Here is an 18965-nt window from a genome sequence, read left to right on the forward strand (position 1 = left end):
TAAACTCCCTCTTGAAATATTAATAAAGACATAATACCGTTTTGGGGTTAGGTGGATGCATATTTCTCATTATTTATTAAAGCTACGATTTACATTTCAATTAATTACTTTAAATTAATTCCAGTTTCATCGTAAAACGTTACCTAGGAAAACTTTGCGATTTAATTTCCACATTACAATATAAATTAGATCTCTAAATTCGGTACCAACTTTGTTTCAGTCTGGCTGCATTTAAAACGATTAAAAACCTGTTACAATTATTTTAAATGTAATAAATACAGTCGTCTTGCACATTTACTATTTTGTCGTAAAATGTAATAAACTAAATTTATAGATTCATAAACGATAAATAAATAAATTCTTCCTGATAACCATAGAGATAGTTGAACAACTTTCGAGTTAGTCACGACCTCGACGATTTAGACTTTTTAACATTTCGAGAGACATCACTATATTCTAATCAAATTAAATGAAATCGAACGCAATTTATCAACCGAAAATTTATAAGACAAAATTTAAGAATGAAAAAAAAAGTGGGAGGTCCGAAATGCAAGAAGAAATGTCCCTTTGATCAGATTAGCTCTGTGTTCGGTCAGTTTAAGGTCAAATGTACAGAACCAATTGCCAAGAATGTAATCTACATTTATGGATTCTGGATTTTCGATATACTAGGCCCTTTAGTAGGTTCTTTGGATAAAATGGCAACGGACAACAGAGATCTATGGCCTTTTATTGCAAACATAATTTACGTAAAATTGGAAATATTTATGAGGATTCCTTGAATAACAACAAACTGTAATTAAAGTTAATTTATTTATAACAAAATAAGCAGAACTTTGGCATCGAAGTAAATCAGAACACATACAACTNTTAAAACGATTAAAAACCTGTTACAATTATTTTAAATGTAATAAATACAGTTGTCTTGCACATTTACTATTTTGTCGTAAAATGTAATAAACTAAATTTGTAGATTCATAAACGACTAGCTATCCGTCCCGGCTTCGCACGGGTCGACATTTATTTTATACATTTTGGGATATAAAAATATAGCCTATGTTACTCAGGGATAATGTAGCATTCTAATGGTGAAAGAATTATCGAAATCCGTCCAGTAGTTTTTGAGTTTATTCGTAACAAACATACATACATACAAAAATACAAATCTTTCCTTTTTATAATATTAGTATAGAAGTATAGATTAGTAGAGATCCCTATTTTTTCTGGTAAAAAATATAGCCTATGTTACTCAGGGATAATGTAGCATTGTAATGGTGAAAGAATTATCGAAATCCGTCCAGTAGTTTTTGAGTTTATTCGTAACAAACATACATACATACAAAAATACAAATCTTTGCTCTTTATAATATTAGTATAGATAAATAAATAGATTCTTCCTGATAACCATAGAGATAGTTGAACAACTTTCGAGTTAGTCACGACGTCGAAGATTTAGACTTTTTGACATTTCGAGAGGCATCACTATATTCTAATCAAATTAAATCAAAAAATTATAACACAAAATTTATGATAAAATTATTATTTAAAACGTACAAAATAAAAAAATCAAAAAAGAAATAACAGATAACCAGAATAATACAACCAATTCATAGTCCCGCAAAAAAGTGGGAGGTCCGAAATGCAAGAAGAAATGGTATCTATGTTTTTTGGGTCGCTGAATCCGAATCCGATGTTGCTTTGATCAGATTAGCTCTGTGTTCGGTCAGTTTAAGGTCAAATGTACAGAATCAATTGCCAAGAAAGTAAATCTACATTTATGGATTCTGGATTTTCGATACACTAGGTAGGTTCTTTGGATAAAATGGCAACGGACAACAGAGATCTATGACCTTTTATTGCAAAAATAATTTACGTAAAATTGGACATATTTATGGGGATTCCTTGAATAACAACAAACTGTAATTAAAGTTATTTTATTTATAACAAAATAAGCAGAACTTTGGCATCGAAGTAAATCAGAACACATACAACTATTAATAAAATATATCACTTACTAAAATAACTATAAATAATAGGTATAAAAACTAAGAGAGGGTTATTAATGGCACACATATTGAACGTATATCTCGTTTAGAAAAATAAATAATAACACACTCCTACAGAATTATGAGTTCTACATATCCAGAAAATGTACATTTTATGAGTGTATTAAAGATTAGAAGTTATTACTTATAAATATCGGAATAAATAGCTTAAAAATAGATTTTGGTGTTACTTGAGTTTTATATCGCTTAATTTTATTAGCCCGAAGAAGGATTTGCCTGGTTCGAACAAGGAGTATCTTCCGGTTGAGACATCTGAGAGGGTAATAGTGTCGCCTTCAGAAAGATATTCGGCACCAGCTGTATAGCACGTGTTACCTATCAATGCCCTTTCTCGAGAGTGTACTGTTGAGGTACACTGAAGAAGGACGGTGTTCCTGTTTTTGTACACTCTGAATCCAGTGACGTCGTGTTCATCTAAGTAGTATATCTAAAAATTGCAAAATCGTTAGTCTGGTGGCTGTAGAAGCATCGTTCAAGATGGCTGCAACGTGCTACATTAAGAACCGGGGATAAATATATGTTAATTGTGGTGCAAAAATGTAGGACACAAAGAACTATGTTTTGACATTTTGTTATGAGTATTATTTTTGTCATGCTTTTGGCATCTTTAAAAACGGAAAAATATCTATAATAAATATCGGGGATAAATGGGGAGCTATTGGGGATAAATATTGGGAAAATATTGGAGAAAAATATTGTGGTAAAAATCCCATAAACATATCCTAATTGTAGACAAAATGTTTGAGATTCCCTTAAGGAAGTTCAAGAACTAGGGTAGATGTCCGGACTTAAGCACATGTGACTTTAAATGTAGGAGTCAAATGTAGCAGTACCAATTGGTACAAAGAATCAAGTAAATGAAACTAACAAACTTTTACCTGAGCGTATATGAAGTATATTCCAGAATCTTTAATCGTTAGAATTCCTTCATCCATTGTGAAGTACGAGTCCATTCCTGAAGATGTCGCCCAGTCGCTAACTTTCCAGTCTACAAAAGTGCCTTGAGGATGTTTAAGATGGCCGTTTCCTGAAAATGTCTGTATTTTAAAAAGTGTTCTGAATAAGTCCTTATCTCTCACAACTCCTTTATAACGTCACTACCGTTCCATAGTTGTAGTAGTAGTGTGTAGTTCCAACTACATTTCCAGGTCAACACTAAGGAACTATTATTCACTTAATAAAGGGGTTGTGAGAGATAATCACGTTTTTTTTAATAATATTCTTATTTACTCTTAATAGGTTGACCCCCTTCAATATGAAAGTTATACATAGGCTTTTAAAAAAGATTTATAGCAGAGTACTCCAAAAAGTAAGTAAAAAGTTTCATACGAACATACGTCCGGAGACCTTCGTTTGTGCACACCGTCGACAAAAGTTTTAAAATCATATTTTGCAATTTTCTCAAAAACTTGAACTCGAGAAATAATTTGATTTTAATTTGGAAGAAGCATTTCTAGACAAATCTTCATATGGATTTTTTTTCTTATATCTTGGAGTACTTCTAAAATTGTTGAACACCATCTATATCATAAAAACAAGTCAAAGTGGTGCGAATAACATTACCGTTGAAATTCGTGTGCTGTCCCATGACATACTTAGATGTGTCCCCGTTGTAGTGTATGGCAGGTAACCTTACTCGACCCATTCTGCTACGTCTTCCGAGATCTCGAACTATAACAACATCAGGGCTAGATGTTACTTCCTCCTAAAAAAATAAATAATAAAAAGATAAGTTCGGACCTTCAATTGGAATATGCCATAAACCTTAAAAAAAATTTCTTCCCATAGACTATGAAAGACGATTACAATACTCCGAGTGCTTTATAGAAAACATGAATAATACTTTATTCACAGTTTTCTTGGATTACCTTTGCATTACCGCAATTTCCTCAGATATACCCCGAATTACCCCACATTACCTTTACATTTCCTTCGAGGTTTACCCATTTCTATTACTGAACAAAAAATTTTGGATCTTGTTTGCTTTGGATCAAGGAACATACAGCTGTTTTAAGTCTATCTTAGCTACTGTTACTTGCAAAAGAATTTTTGTTTTAGAATGGGGAATCTTGACAGTTTGGAAAGAATTTTTGTGATTCACATAATTTACAGTAATTTTAGAAAGATTGTCTCGACGACAACTTGTTGGTATTCCATTATCATGACTACCTTCATTAAGAAAAATTGTCATCACGTAAAAAAGGCAGTAACTATTTTTCTTGTAAAAACGTTGGATTTCTAGGGTTTACAGCTGACATTTCGTCTTCTAAGAAACACTTTCACCTTTGGGAAATTATTGATATCTAACTATATTCTGCTTGATAGCATCATCGAAACAAACGGTACATAATCCTTCATCGCCTTTTCTACGAATATTTCTATTTTCCTACCTATTATGTTTGTGTCAGTTCTATTGTGGATGTGTGGCGGAAATAGTTGCACCAATGTTTTTTCTCGAAAATAGTAAGGGGGTTAAATAACCTACCCTTCTTGGGTAACTTACACTAAATTCATCTCCAGATTTTAGAGCAGATTTCCTGACAGATTTGTGTGTTTTCAACTTGTCATTCCGATGCATCACTCTTGATTGTCTCACGTATACAGGTGGAGGTGTGCGTCTTGGTGATTTTATATTTTGTGAATAAGATCTGCCCATGGAGGTGGATAGTTCCGAACTGTATCCGTCTGGTGTAATATATGGCGAACTGAAAAAGAAATACTTTATTTAGTTAGTTCTACCTCTGAGAAAGGGTGGCGATTAATAATTACAAAATTCGATTGCCGATTTTAGGAAATTACCATGCGTATGTATAGACAATGGGGCATTTGAAAAACAGTTTGAATCTATTTATTTTTTTGTTTTATATTTAATACTTTTTCGAACCTTCTAAAATGATACGCCCATGGAATCGGATTCTTCGCAAGCTTTACTCGTCGCACGGATCTACATGATCTACCTACTATATTGGCACTGGTGTATACAATTGAAGAGTATTTAAAAAATTTAGCTCGATTATTAAAAAAAAATAGAAGACTAATACTAGACATTGAAATACCTGCCAAAAGAAGAGGGTCGAGCTGGCATCGCCGTTATCGATTGTCCACGTAACCTGTAACGATCCCTTCTCGTATTATTTTTAGCTTTCCTCTCTGCATATGATTCAGAGTTAATGATGACTCCGTCTTCAGTAGCAGCAACGACGTTCCTCTTGGTTCTTGAATTTTCCTTTCCATCCTTTGTGAGATTTGTTGCTAGTCTGAGATTCTCTATTATCCTGTCCAACTCTGCCGTTTCGTTGAGATGGTCGTAGTCATACTCCATGTCATCATCGTATTCATCTGGAGACATCGATAAAGTCTCTGATGCTGCTTCCGTCTGTTCTTCAGGGTCTTCATACACCTGCAAGAAATGAACCATTACTTAAAAAAATAATTTAACGGTCTGTTTGTGATCATAGAAATTAAAAAGTGGTTCTTTGGTTACTCATGTCAGCAAAGAGAGTTGAAAGCTAAAATTCTTTGTGTTCTAAAATAGCCCACTGTAGGACTGGCGGAGGTCTTTAGAATAAAATACTTCGAGTCATTCGAGTCAGTTACAGATGAACCATTATGAAAATATATGTTCAAGATTTTGGTCGACTAATTTTATAGCGAAATTCGATACAGTTGAGATGTAAAATTTATTGATTATTTACTTTCTATTGTTTTACAAATTTTTAGAGGCGAAGTGTGATTATTTAAATCAACTCTTTCAACTCGTACTAGCGATGGACTGAAATGTCCCATATACTTTTAGCCTAATATCATTGGCCTGACCCTGTGTGTGTGTAGTAAGGACTTAACGAGTAGGTATATTGAATAAAGTTCTATTAATTCCAGGAAATTTGCGTACATTTGCAACCAAGTGCTTTGTACGTGCTTGTGAGTGACATTCGTTAAGTAAAACTGCTGATAACTTGGTTCTATTTATAATAGAACGTGAACAGCCAGAGACCTATTCGTCTAATTTATGTAATGCATATAAATCTACTCTTGTTACTGATATTATTTATTGTCTGTCTACGTCAAACTTAATTTAATAGAAACCATACGGTAGATTATATTTATACACTTTGTTGTTATATTCCATTACGTACCAAATGAGGAATTAGACAAAGTTAAGTTTGGAGATCTATCATAGCGACGATTTATGGTGATGATTTTTATTACATATTAATTATAATGATTATAAAACATTTTCCTAGAAAGGAAGTTTAATTTTTTATTGTCTCATCAAAGAAAAAATAATTTCTTCATTATAACCATAAGGATTGGTCTAAAATAGCAATTTAACAGCAAATGTAACACATTTTCGCTTGCGAGAACTTTCCTATGAGTGAAAAAAGTATATTGCACCAATAACACCAATTATTTTATCGAAAATGACGCCGAAGTTTTTTTTAATTAAATAAATCCGGTATATAAACAATTATTTCACCGATAAATTATTACATGGGATAATCTTAAAGCGTCTATCGACCTTTACGTAGACTTGAGCTGTGATACTTTTTAATTTTTTAGCTGAGCATTTTTTATTCATAGGGAACTTTTTGCTTAAAATAAATAATTTAATCATATAGTGATATTAAATTAAGATTTCTTTACTGTTTTAATTTTTTATTATTTATTTATAAGTTTCAACCCTTATAAAAACCACCCCCTGCAAAAAAATCGAACAATTATAGTTAAAAAAAATTTTTTAGTTCAAAATATAATACAAACTTTTTATTATTTAAAATGTAATGTATTTATTTTATCAAACCTTAAAAAACCCTACTGATTAAAATTCGTAATCAAAAATAGGGAAAATAAGAATTTTATTCTTATATGGATTTTAATTTTTTTATTTTTATAACAAAACATTTAAGAAATAAAAATTTAAATAAAACTCACTGGAAAGTCCAAAGTTGGAATTAGGCAACGTTTCCTGATTTTAAGGTAAAAGTATTTTATATGTATGTGCGAATATACAAATGAATCATATTTTTGATAACCGCTTTTATTTATATAAGCATATCATCCCAGGATATGATGTAACACTGTGGATTATGAAATGTTATTTGTTTTAAATGTTCTTCATGTAAAAGTATTATTTTTTATATTTCTCTTAAAAGCAGTAAACTAATATTCGATGAAGTTATGAATTTACCGAATTGATATGTGTACACTGTAAATAAATCGATCTGAGTGAAAGCTGAGTGGATCCATTGAGTGGAATTGTTGAGTACATTTTCACAATATTGAGCATTTTGATAATTTTAACACAGTTTCGATAATATTTGAACTAAAACTGATAGTTTCACTCATACAATTTTTTTTATATTATCATTCTACATACGCTTCCCCGTCATAAAGTGTAATGGGATGTGTACACTGTAGATAAATCGGTCTGATTGTGAGTGAAGGCTGAGTGAATTTGATAATTTTACACATTTTTGATAATATACTGATAGTTTCACTCATAAAATTTTAGTTGTACCTACTCATAATAATAGAGGACAGTTTCACACAATCGGGTGGACAGAAATTGATACATTATTGAGTGAAAATAAGTCCAATTTTTCTTACAGTGGAAATTTAATCAGAACGTTTAAATCCTATCTTTATTTTAAGAAACAGGATTCCTTATATCTAGTTTGATTATTTGCTTTAATATAACACAGAATCGAAAATAAAACAAAAATTACTTGTACATATACAGGATGTTTTCGAAGGCGGTGTTTTACTATTAAGAGCTTTACTACATAACCTCAAATATAACGAAAATAAGTTTTTTTGCACTTTTAGGTTAGGATATCTCAAAAACCTCACGTGATAAAGCAATTCTGCGGCCAGATTCGGATTCAGCGCACCAAAATCCTTAGGGAATGCATATTAGTGTGTCTGCTTCTTGACCCTTGTTGATCTGTGATATCGATGACTACATCGACATCGGTAAGTATACCTACTTTGCTTTATTATCCAAATTTGGTTTGAATAATTTCAAAGCACAAATTAATAATTAAATGGGGGATTTCGATTGGAGAAAAAATTGCATGTTTTATTCCGATTAAAAGTGTCTTTTTGTCTCGCAATTTTGCATCCGCTTGCTCGCCACAAAAGTAACACTTTTAATTCTAATTTTTCTTTAGCTAATGAGACGCCTTGTAGGCAGTTGACAGGAACACTCTGTATAGCCACCGCTAAGTATACCTTATATTATGCATGTTCCTAAGCTTTAACCTCTCACATAAATTATCTTTCGGTTACTTTAATCTTAGGCATGAAGGAAAAGTTGTAAATATATAATATATTGGAAGTACTGTCTTACGACTTAAAAATTTATTGTAAGAGGGTATTTGGATCGCCGACGCGCTCTTTTGCCTTTTAGTATTTATAAATAATAGATACAGTTCGACGAATCCAAATAACAATGACCTCAATAGCGGTTTATTGGAAATCGGAAAATGTAAACCAAGCGTGTATTATTTTAAATTGTGAAGCATATTCGAATGGAATGGAATTGGAATTGGAATTGGGATTGGGATCAGTCATTATGGGACATTATTATTTTTTTTCAAAAATGTCATAAATACCGTTTTTATAGAGGATTTTGTTCTGTACATCTTTGATCCTTTGTATGTTTGTGAAATTGCTAACACTTTTCAAGTTATTCACGAAATAAGTTTTTTTGCAGCTTTCCGGTCATTTCCCGAATTTTCCCGGTCCGCTCCAGTGCAGAACAATTTTTTCCCTCATCTACTAGCAAAAAACTAGCCACATACGAAAAATACAATTGTGACTAGAGCGACTGGACTAAGAAGTTTGGAACGGTTTGGAAACATTTCGGTAAAATGAAAATAATCGAACTTTTTTCACTATTAATCGTAACATTGTTCGCTAAGTTTGATTAGCGAACGTTATTAAGCGAACAAATTTAATGCTCACGTCAATGTGGACCTCGGATAAGAAAAAATATATTCCATTTTATTTGACAGAAAGATGGACTATTTCCTAGTCACCTTTTCTTAATTTACAAACGCCCTGTCTCTCTTAAACGAATAAGAACATTAAGATGTAGCTGTCATCGTTCATCTTTTGACGAAAAGCCGCTCATAACATTGAACTTTATCTTGAACTGTTTTAATTCCACGAATTGGTAATTGGTAATTGCCGAAAGGTGAAGTAGTCCGAAATAATATAAAGTTTAAATTAAACGATGCTGACTAACCTATTAAAACGTGTGACAGATGATAAGTAATAAAAATAAAAGATTATATCATAAAAGTAATGGACATGTGGGGCTACACAGGGTGTTGCAAGTTAAGCCGGTACTTTCGCTAACTACGAGTAAAATCGGATTGTCGAAGAAATGCCTAAATTTTGTACATAGCTAATGGAACTCTTTTTAATATCTTAATTTATTTAAGAGATACAGGACGTTTTTTAATTTTTTTATTTGTGAAAATATTTAATTTTTGTTTTTTTTTGTAATTTTTTTTTATAGATTTTTAAATATGCATTTATTTTTTTAGTAAACGGAGATAATTCCAAAACTTTCCTGATTAGCGTCGTCTACCGTTATGCAGGAAAATAATATTTTTCTTCTCATATTATAAATAAAAACTTTATTAATACTTTTTAAAAAAAGCCGTCGTTTCTTGAGATCGATTAAGGCATTTAGAAGTTATGACAATTTAAAAATTTCAAGATGGCGTCCTTTATACTGAGGTTGCTATGGTAATAACAAAAAAAAGTTATGAAGGCTTTAACAGTGTATCTAAAAACTGTATTTTCAACTTGGGTCATATAAGCGAAATTTCGAAAAAACGACAATTTTCTGTGACACTATAGCAGTTGCGCCCTCTAGCGGTGGAGTTACAAACTTGAAAATATTTTAAATCAATTTCTTTTGGCCGTATTTGTTGATAGATTTTTTACCCCATAATCGTAGCATGTCTAGTTTCCTATGTACAGCCGCTGTGCCGTTGATGGATCACCCTGTATATTTACCTACATGGAAATTTGTGTGGTTATAAAAGCTTTTATTGCTTTTATTATTGATTCGTTCTAATTAGGTCCCAATTAAAATAAACAATTAACTAGCATTAATTATTGCATGAATTATTATTATTATTATAATTACATTTTGATTCAATTTAATTTTAAATTTGGTACAATTTTCAGTGTGCATTTACCGAAATGAAACAAAAGTAGTTTGTTATTATTTTAACAGAAATATAAATAATACTTAGAATCCTTAGGGAATCAATGAATAGGTATATGAAATACTCATTTTTTATTGTAAAACTATCACAATATTATAATGTCTGGAATCTATTTGTAGGTTGTGGATTTCAAATTTTGATAACTCAGAACAAAATGTGGTTTTGAAGTAATTGAAAAAAATCTTTTCAGATTCATCTAAAAAGAGATTAATTTTTTGCATTTCATTTATGAACATTTTTAGGGCAAATTAAATAAAAAGTAGGTACTTCTTTTTATTCTATGATTACACTATTCGACAGGGTTTCAGTAAAAGAAACGAAATATTTTTATAATAATGTCTAGAAGTTATTTAAACATCTATTTTATTCTATATATTCTATCTATTCTGTCTATTCTATCTTTTCGATCTATTCCATATATTCCATCTATTCGATCTATTCCACACATTCCGTCTATTCCATCTATTCAATCTATTCTATATACTCCATCTATTCCATATATTCTATCTATTCTGTCCATTCTATCTATTCTGTCTATTCTATCTATTCTATCTATTCTATCTATTCCATCTACTCCATCTATTTAATATGTTTCATCTATTCTATCAGTTGCATCTATACTATCTATTCCATCTATTCTATTTATTCTATCTAATCTGTCTATTATATATATTCCATCTATTCTATCTATTACATTTATTATATCCATTCTATCTATTCTATCTATACTATCTATTCTATCTATTATATCTTCTATCTATTCTGTCTATTCTATCTATTCGATCTACCTATTTATCCAACTAGGTTTTACGAGTACTTTTATTGCATCCTACAATTACAATTTTTGTAACAAAGAACCACAAATCTCGGGAACTCATGGAAAATATAAAAAAAACGCCTTGTGGAGTTTCAGTCAGGTACCATTTCCCAAAATGTTAAAATTTCTGCTTAAAAATGTTTTATTAAATGTTAAATATAGGAAGAGGATTGTTTTTTTATGTGTTTGTATTATTGAGTATTAAGGATAGACCAACTAGGTTTTTTTTTGTATTTATTTGGATATTTTGGCACTTGCGACTGAATTCTTTCGCGTACAATGACTTCACTTGCTTTTCTTAAAATCCTGTTACATTGGAAATTCGTGATTTTAAACTGCCCACACTTGCACAAGAAAGTTACACTATTTTCAATGTGAGGTAATTTTTTATTGATTAATTCTAAATTTCTAAATATTTTGCAGATATTATGGCCATGTCTTATGGTAGGATATTGTTAGTTTCTTCTTCATTTATTTGGGCATTTCACAGGTGGTAAAATACCAAAATAGAAAAAACTGAAGCTATACTCTGAATAGGTTTGCTCATTAAAAACGACATTTCTTTACATCTGGACAACATTCGAATAATTTCAAATGGTTTTTGGATTATTTAAATTTGAAGTCTGCTTTATTGAGTTCTATGTTGGGTTGGGAAACCCCAACTTAAGAAACGACGATTGTTGGAATCATAGAATCGATAATGTATTTGTATTTACCGTTGCTAAAAAAATGTTCTCATACGCGAACTCGTACAGACTACGTCATTCCACGAGGTAATTCAAGGTGAAATATTTTGGATATTGAAATATTCTTCGGAAATGTTTTGGGAAAGAAAATTTCAGGAGATACATAATTTCCAAAACGAAAGTATCAATCTGTATATCGTTAAATAGATAATTGCTTAACAATCTCCTTCTTTAATGCTCTGTATATTCGATTAGTTCCAACTTCCGTTAATAAATATTTAACTACTAGACGAGAATGAACACAAGTACAATTCCCTGGTCTTTAAAGCCCCACGAAGTGGTACTAACAAATAAATTCCTGGAACAATTAGATCACTGATAAACAAGGAAGTTTCGGTTGTTGTTGGAATTAGTTTATCTAAATTTATATTAAACACATTTATCTTTCTTTGTTAATGTAAAGCAAAATGCAAATAAACCACAGTGGTTCTTCAAAGCATACTTATGTTACACTCGTTTTATTTTAGGAAACCTTAGTAATAGATATCGTTGTCTGAAACTTTATTTATTTGTAGAATTATCTAAATAACTTCCTAGGTATAGGCATGTTTAAATACGCCTCAATAGGAGGAAGTGTAGAGTCCGCAAAATAGACCACTTTTTTTTTAACAAAAGATATCTGAGAAGTCAGTAACATTCCGAAAATTTTATTACGGGTGTTTTTGATGCTGGGGTTTTATTTTTAACAGCTGCTTCTTTTCAACACCCTGTATCTCAGAAACGAAGCATTCCGGACAAAAGTTTATATAAACTTTTTTTCTTAGGAATACAACACTTAAATATTTTAATGAACTTAGGTCACACCCTATATAATACGCTGGTCTGGCTCACAGTTCAGTCCATTTTTTGTACTGTGTAATCGGTATATAATAGTTTTTGATTTGATAAATCATTGAATGGTAGAATTAAAACCGATTGCACCAACCTTATTATATAGGTATTTTAATTTTAAAGAATTTCTAATAAAACTTTTCCCGATTTTTTTTACAAAAAATTGCATTTTCCCTACCACAGCACGGAGAAATTGAAAAATGAAAGTGAGTCGAATGATTCCAAACTCGAAAAACTTTAATTAAAGTTTTTGTAATGAAATTAAAAGGCTTTACTGATACAGAAAATATTTTACATATTTCTGACAAGATCTACTTAATTCTTCAGAAATAAAAATGCTATGCAAAATATTTCTTAAACAAGCAGAATTGTTCCTAGAATGTCAAATTTCTGCAGCGAACATTTTTTGTCAATAACATCAATGGTTGAAATAGTTTGTAGATACCTTGTTACCTAAAAGTCAGTGTATCATTGACTTCTAACGATAAAATCAACTATTCTGTATACTCTGTATATGTTGATCCACTTAAACATTTTCTTTCTACATTTAAACAAACATTTCTTTAAATAAAAAAAGTTACCTTCTTTTCTCCATTCATCCATCCATCCGTGAATGTACTGTATAAGTTGCGCTAAAAACATGTAAAAATTTTAAAAGCAAAGAGTACTGCAAAAAGTACGAAAAAGAGTTCATATGAACGTATGTCGTTATCGAGATACCAGGTGTTCCAATTTGGTATAGTCTTTCCGACCTCAATTGAAGAAGCAAGAGGTTGGCAGTATGTACCAGATTCAATCGCTAACGCAGCAATTCGGCATTGAAATATTTGAAAAACTTGGTCCCATTTTTCTTTAGCCATACCCATATACAGGTATGGTCGCCCAGTTGAAGAATGAGCGCACGGGCAAACGCGGCACAAACACAGCCGCACTGGGCGACCTGGCCATAAATTCAGGCCTAGCAGTGCAGTGCAGCAATGCGGAATTTGGTGTGATTCAAGTAATTTTAATTTATTAGGCACCTTCTATTAATAATGCATATTACAGATGCGAAAGGGAGAAATAAGAGGGATATTTTGTTTACTAAATTATTACGACATGGCATTTTGGAGACCTTTTGAAACGGAAACGAAATTTACCAATTATCAATATAATAAAATTGTTTGAGGACATAAATAATTAAAATATGTTGTTGGTAAAATGAACACATAATAGAAATTTTCAACACATTATATACAAATTATAATTTTTTACCCTTAACAGAAAAAATTTTTAGGGACGCCTATGAAACTCATTAAATTTTATTGCTAGGCGTTTTTATACATGTTCAACTGACTTCGGAAAGACTTTTTTATACAAGGCATCATCTGGTAAGTCTGTATGATGTGACTAAGGCGATGATTAACGAATTAATTCAGGGGCGGAGATGTATCATCTTTTTGCGGAGATATGTTCATATGAACTTTTTTCCTAGTTATAAGCGTACTCTTGCTTTTACAATTTATTTTACTTTTTTAACACCATATATATTTGTTTACCGTTCGTAGATTTTGTCCAAAAAACACTATTTGAAGAAGTTCATGAAACTACCCTGTATAACCAATTTCTTTCGTCTCTATTTTGTTGACGAAAAATTCCAAATTAAAAAGAACAACAATCAGAGTAAACAAGATTTTGATTAATTAGCTAATCTCGTTTATTGGCAACAATCTAATGCGAATATGTTAGTCTTCGATAAATTCAGAAATAAACTGGTCGCAGTTCTAAGCGTGTGCGTCTTAATACGACTAGTTTTAAAAATATAGGAGTCGATAACCTTTGCATATTTTATATGAATTTTATAGAACGTATAAATTTCATTTATAAATAATATTTGCTTCTGTATATACACAACTTAAGTTATGTTTTGACTACATCCAATTATTACTTTCATGAAAAATAATTTAAAAAATTTCAAGTGAAACCTTTGTTTTTGATATACGAGGAGTTGAAGTTTAAATACGCCTTTTTTCCAGTGGAAAATGTTGAAGAATATTCCTCAAACTACATTGGTTTGAGCTGACATTATTAATAAACAACAACAAAATAAATATCGTGTGGCCTAATAATAAATATTTTTAATTAGAACAGTTTTTCAATCAGTTTATACTTTGTGGACATTTTTGCAAGAGCACATTGTAACAATTAATTTTTAAAAATTGCATTTGTGGCAAAGTTTATAAATGCAATAAATATTAAGTTGCAGAAACCTCTAAATAGTAGATTAGACGAACACAGAGATTACATGGAAAAGCGAGAATCTGAGAAATCGAACATTTACGACCACGCTTGGGAAAACGGTCTAAATTCAATAAGGTTCAGCCAAAATTGTGGAAAAGGAAAATAATACCTTTAAAAGAAAATTCACTTGGTGAACTTCGATCGTTGGAAGAGTAATAATAATAATAATAGTAGAATAAAGATCATATTTCTGTATAGAAACAAATGAACAACTGTCAAGCCAAACAACGATCGAAAACATTTTGATTTTTCTGCTTTTTACAGTGTTAGATATTTAGTTAGGCAAACAAATCGAATAAAAATAACCCTTTTAGCACAAGGATTTATTTCGTTACTTTTTTTCACAGATATATTTACGCGTGGAAAAAATAAATAAAAAACGCTTACGTCATTTTCGAAGTCGGCAATAGCGTTGATGATGTCGCTCTGAAGTTTCAAATCGTTCACGGAAATTTTGAGAAGGTCCACTTCTTCTTCCAAAGTCTTCACTCGCGATAAGGCCAGGGTAGTTTCGACGAACAGGAAGATGTTAATAACGACAAGAAGAAAAACACCTAGTATTGCTAAAACGTTTGCCTTCCTGTTTGCGCGTATTCGAGTAAGGCCCAAATCCAATTTCCCTTCATCGTTCAGGGGCACTGTGAGCTTGTCGGTCTTCATGTTTACGTACATGTCACTTGAGCGTCATTTGCGAACCACCCGAGAATGCTTCTCAACTGCCAGACGAACACTGACCAGCTTTATCTCCCAAGTTGATTATTTAAACGGTGCCAGTATGAAAATCTTTAAAGGCCTGCTGCAAGTTTCAAGTTTCAAGGATGATAATACACTGGATGTGACCGCGTCAGCGAGAGAACAGAATTCCATCTTGCCAGTGTTTATTTGCATAAACAAATCTCGCACATTTTTATTTATTAATAGATATAAAAAGTAACGGATATAAATAGAAATAAAACTTAGGAGTCTCATTACAAACACTCTTTCATTTTTTTATACAGGGCGTGGCGTATATAATCTATAAAAATTAAACTACCTGATGATATTTGCAATAGAAACCTCTTATACGAAAAAGTTCTATCTTGGCGTTTTTTTTTGTAAATTAAAGTTCATTTATTCAACGAAAACGAAGGCCGACCCTGTGTTATTTATTAAAAGCTTTGGAAATGTTTTTATGCGACCCGAGATGCAACCTTATTGTTTAAGTCGGTATAATCTAATACTAGTAATACTAAAAGAAGGTTAAGTTACATTGTCAAAAAATTTGTGCAGTCAACTGATTTTGTATTTGTATTGAATTCATTATTCACTTAATTATTAAATATTAAGCATCGTCCATAGAGCCATCAGTGTTAAAAAGTGAAAGATTCCAGACAAAAGTTTTTATTTTATAATTTCACGATAGTGATAGTGTAAATTTTATAAAGTAAAAATTAAGAATAGCGTGCCGATTACATTAACAACGAGATTTTGATTTCTTACTTTGCTTAATTTTTTAGTTTGTGCACAAACTAGTTTTACAATGAACCGAGAAAACAATGCATTTACTATTTCCGAACGTGTCGATATGGTGTTAGTGTATGGTGCAGCCGGAGAAAATGCGCTCGCGGCGACTAGCTTATACCGGGAACGATAGCCACAACGTCACCCCCCATGTGCAAATACAATCCTACAGTGCGTTCAGCGGCTGCGAGATACGGGAAGTGTTATTCCTCGAGAAGAAGGACGTGGTCAGCAAGTGAGCCTTAATGTTGAAGATGCAGTGTTGGAAAATCTTGACGAAGACCCCACAATTAGTACTCGACGACTCGCACAGCAAGTAGGAACTCATCTCGTACCGTACATCGCATCTTAAGGCGCCAGCTGTTACACCCGTACCATCTGCAATCAGTTCAACAGATTTTACCCCCGGATTGTGATCAACGAATGCGTTTTTGCAGATGGTTTTTACGGCAATGTGCCAATCAAGTTGTGTTATGTTTGGGTAACAGATGAGGCGACATTTACCCGTGATGAAGTGAATTTCCATAATATGCACATATGGGCCGATGAAAATCCTCACGCCATTAGGGAAACTAATTTTCAACATCGATTCTCGGTAAATGTTTGGGCTGGCATAATAGGCGATGTACTTGTGGGTCCCTATTTCTTTGAATGCTGACTTTTTGGAGAACCGGTTGCCTAAATTATTGGACGATGTGGCATTACAAGTTCGGGCAGGCATGTTTTATCTTCAATATGGGGTTCCTCCACACAGTACTCGAGAAATAACGACACTTTTGAATGAAATGTTTCCTCAGCGATGGATTGGACGCTTTGGTCCTGTGCCGTGGCCACCTCGGTCACCCGATCTAACTCCAATGGACTTTTATCTTTGGATTCATTTGAAGTCTTTGGTTTACAATACTCCTATTGCTACGGTGGAAGAATTGCCAAACCGTATACTTGAAGCTGCTGACACAATTAGGGGAATACCTGGAATTTGGGAAAATATTCGCCAAAATTGGGTGCCATGCCTGTATCCGCGCTAATGGGGATCAATTTCAAGATTTTCTTTAGAAATGGTAAGTTTTATTTCATTTTGTTCCATATTTTAATGGAGTTTGTCTAGTGCACGCAGTTGGCAACTACAGATGCTTACGGATGCGGTTTTGTTTGCGAATTTTTACAGTAACAACAAAATATCTATTTTTCTTAGTTTGTACTTTTGCATTGAAAAATTTCCCAAAAATTGAGAAGTATCTTTCTATCCTTCAACGACGATTTATTTACGCGGAGGGTCTACAGCACGTAACTCATCGTACAGCACACGGACAGGACCGTTCCAAAGAAAATATTTTGATTCATAATTGAACTTTAATTTACGAAAAAAAACGCAAAAATAAGGACTTTTTCGTATAAGATTTTTTTCTATTACAAATATCGTTAAGAAGCTGTATTTTACTTTTTGTAGATTATACACGCCACACCCTGTATACAAGAATAAATAAAGGTTCTTGAATCTACGCTTACGACCACAGAAAGTAAATGTTTGGTGTGGCATGGGTGGACACGTCATAGGGCACTATTTTATAAACTGACCAATATTTATTACTTTTGCAAGAATATATTCTTCCAAAGCTTAGAGGGGCGATTGAATGGCCAGCTAGGTCTGCCGATATGACCCCGCTTGACTATTTTCTGTGGGATCACATAAAAAATATAGCCTACAAAAATAGCCTGCAAAATATCGAAGAATTACAGAAATGGCCAAGGCATGAAATTTCCACTATTCCTCCCAACACCCTTTTAGATTCACTACAAAATTTTGTTCAGCGAAATCATTACTGTCAGGAGGTAAATGGTGAAATCTTTGAGCATCTTATAAAATATAATTCCAAAGAAAATATTTGTTGTTTGTTAAAACTTGTTTTCTCTCTTTTTTATTTTTGTTATATTGTTTCCATAAAATTTAAAATATTAATTAAAATATACATTTTAGCGTTTAATACATTTTTATCAAATTATTACAGGACTGTGAGACTATCCATCATTATTTGGAGAGGAACGATGATTTTTCTGCGAGAAGAAAACTGCATACAAACAGTTTTTCATGCATTTAATATCAAGGCATTTTATGACACCATTCTGCATAAATATATTGTATAATCTGCACTAACATGCGATGGACGATCATTCATAAATATCAGCCAAATAAGTGGGCCAAGTGTTGAACCCTGAGGTACTCCCAGATCAATATCTTTTATATGAGGCATTTTATTATTTAATTTTAATTATATCTTCCTATATTGCAGATATACCACGCTAAACAGTTGTCACGAAAACCAACAGCAGAGAGTTTTTCTGCTATAAAATTTAACCAAACTGCATAACGTGTAATTATATAATTATAACCCTTATTCATCTTTAGACAATGTTTAAGCATTTTCGCAGCCACGAATGGAATCTTAATTTATTATTTTACCAAGATATTATCGTACAA

General features: G+C 32.0%; 1 protein-coding gene across 1 annotated transcript; it reads right to left on the reverse strand.

Moving 5' to 3' along the window:
* Positions 1–1932: 1932 nt before the first annotated feature.
* Positions 1933–15815, reverse strand: LOC108916352 (protein eiger). The gene is made up of 6 exons (XM_018722584.2): positions 15374–15815; positions 5123–5466; positions 4570–4771; positions 3630–3771; positions 2945–3093; positions 1933–2493 (listed from the first exon to the last, which is right to left on the reverse strand). The coding sequence occupies exons 1-6, from the start codon at positions 15656–15658 to the stop codon at positions 2233–2235; spliced, it is 1383 nt and encodes a 460-aa protein (XP_018578100.1). The 5' UTR covers positions 15659–15815; the 3' UTR covers positions 1933–2232.
* Between the last annotated feature and the right edge of the window lie 3150 nt (positions 15816–18965).

Source organism: Anoplophora glabripennis, unplaced genomic scaffold (assembly GCF_000390285.2).
Source record: "Anoplophora glabripennis isolate ALB-LARVAE unplaced genomic scaffold, Agla_2.0 scaffold2, whole genome shotgun sequence".
Classification (NCBI taxonomy): domain Eukaryota; kingdom Metazoa; phylum Arthropoda; class Insecta; order Coleoptera; family Cerambycidae; genus Anoplophora; species Anoplophora glabripennis.

Bases quoted from the DNA above. Each gene is read 5' to 3' on its own strand.
- LOC108916352 (XM_018722584.2), bottom strand. From the start codon at position 15,658: ATGTACGTAAACATGAAGACCGACAAGCTCACAGTGCCCCTGAACGAT. The intron at 3,772-4,569 runs GTAAGTTACCCA...TTATTTTTTTAG, and splicing joins AATCTGGAGATGAATTTAGT to GAGGAAGTAACATCTAGCCC. The intron at 2,494-2,944 runs GTAAAAGTTTGT...TGCAATTTTTAG, and splicing joins TATACTTCATATACGCTCAG to ATATACTACTTAGATGAACA.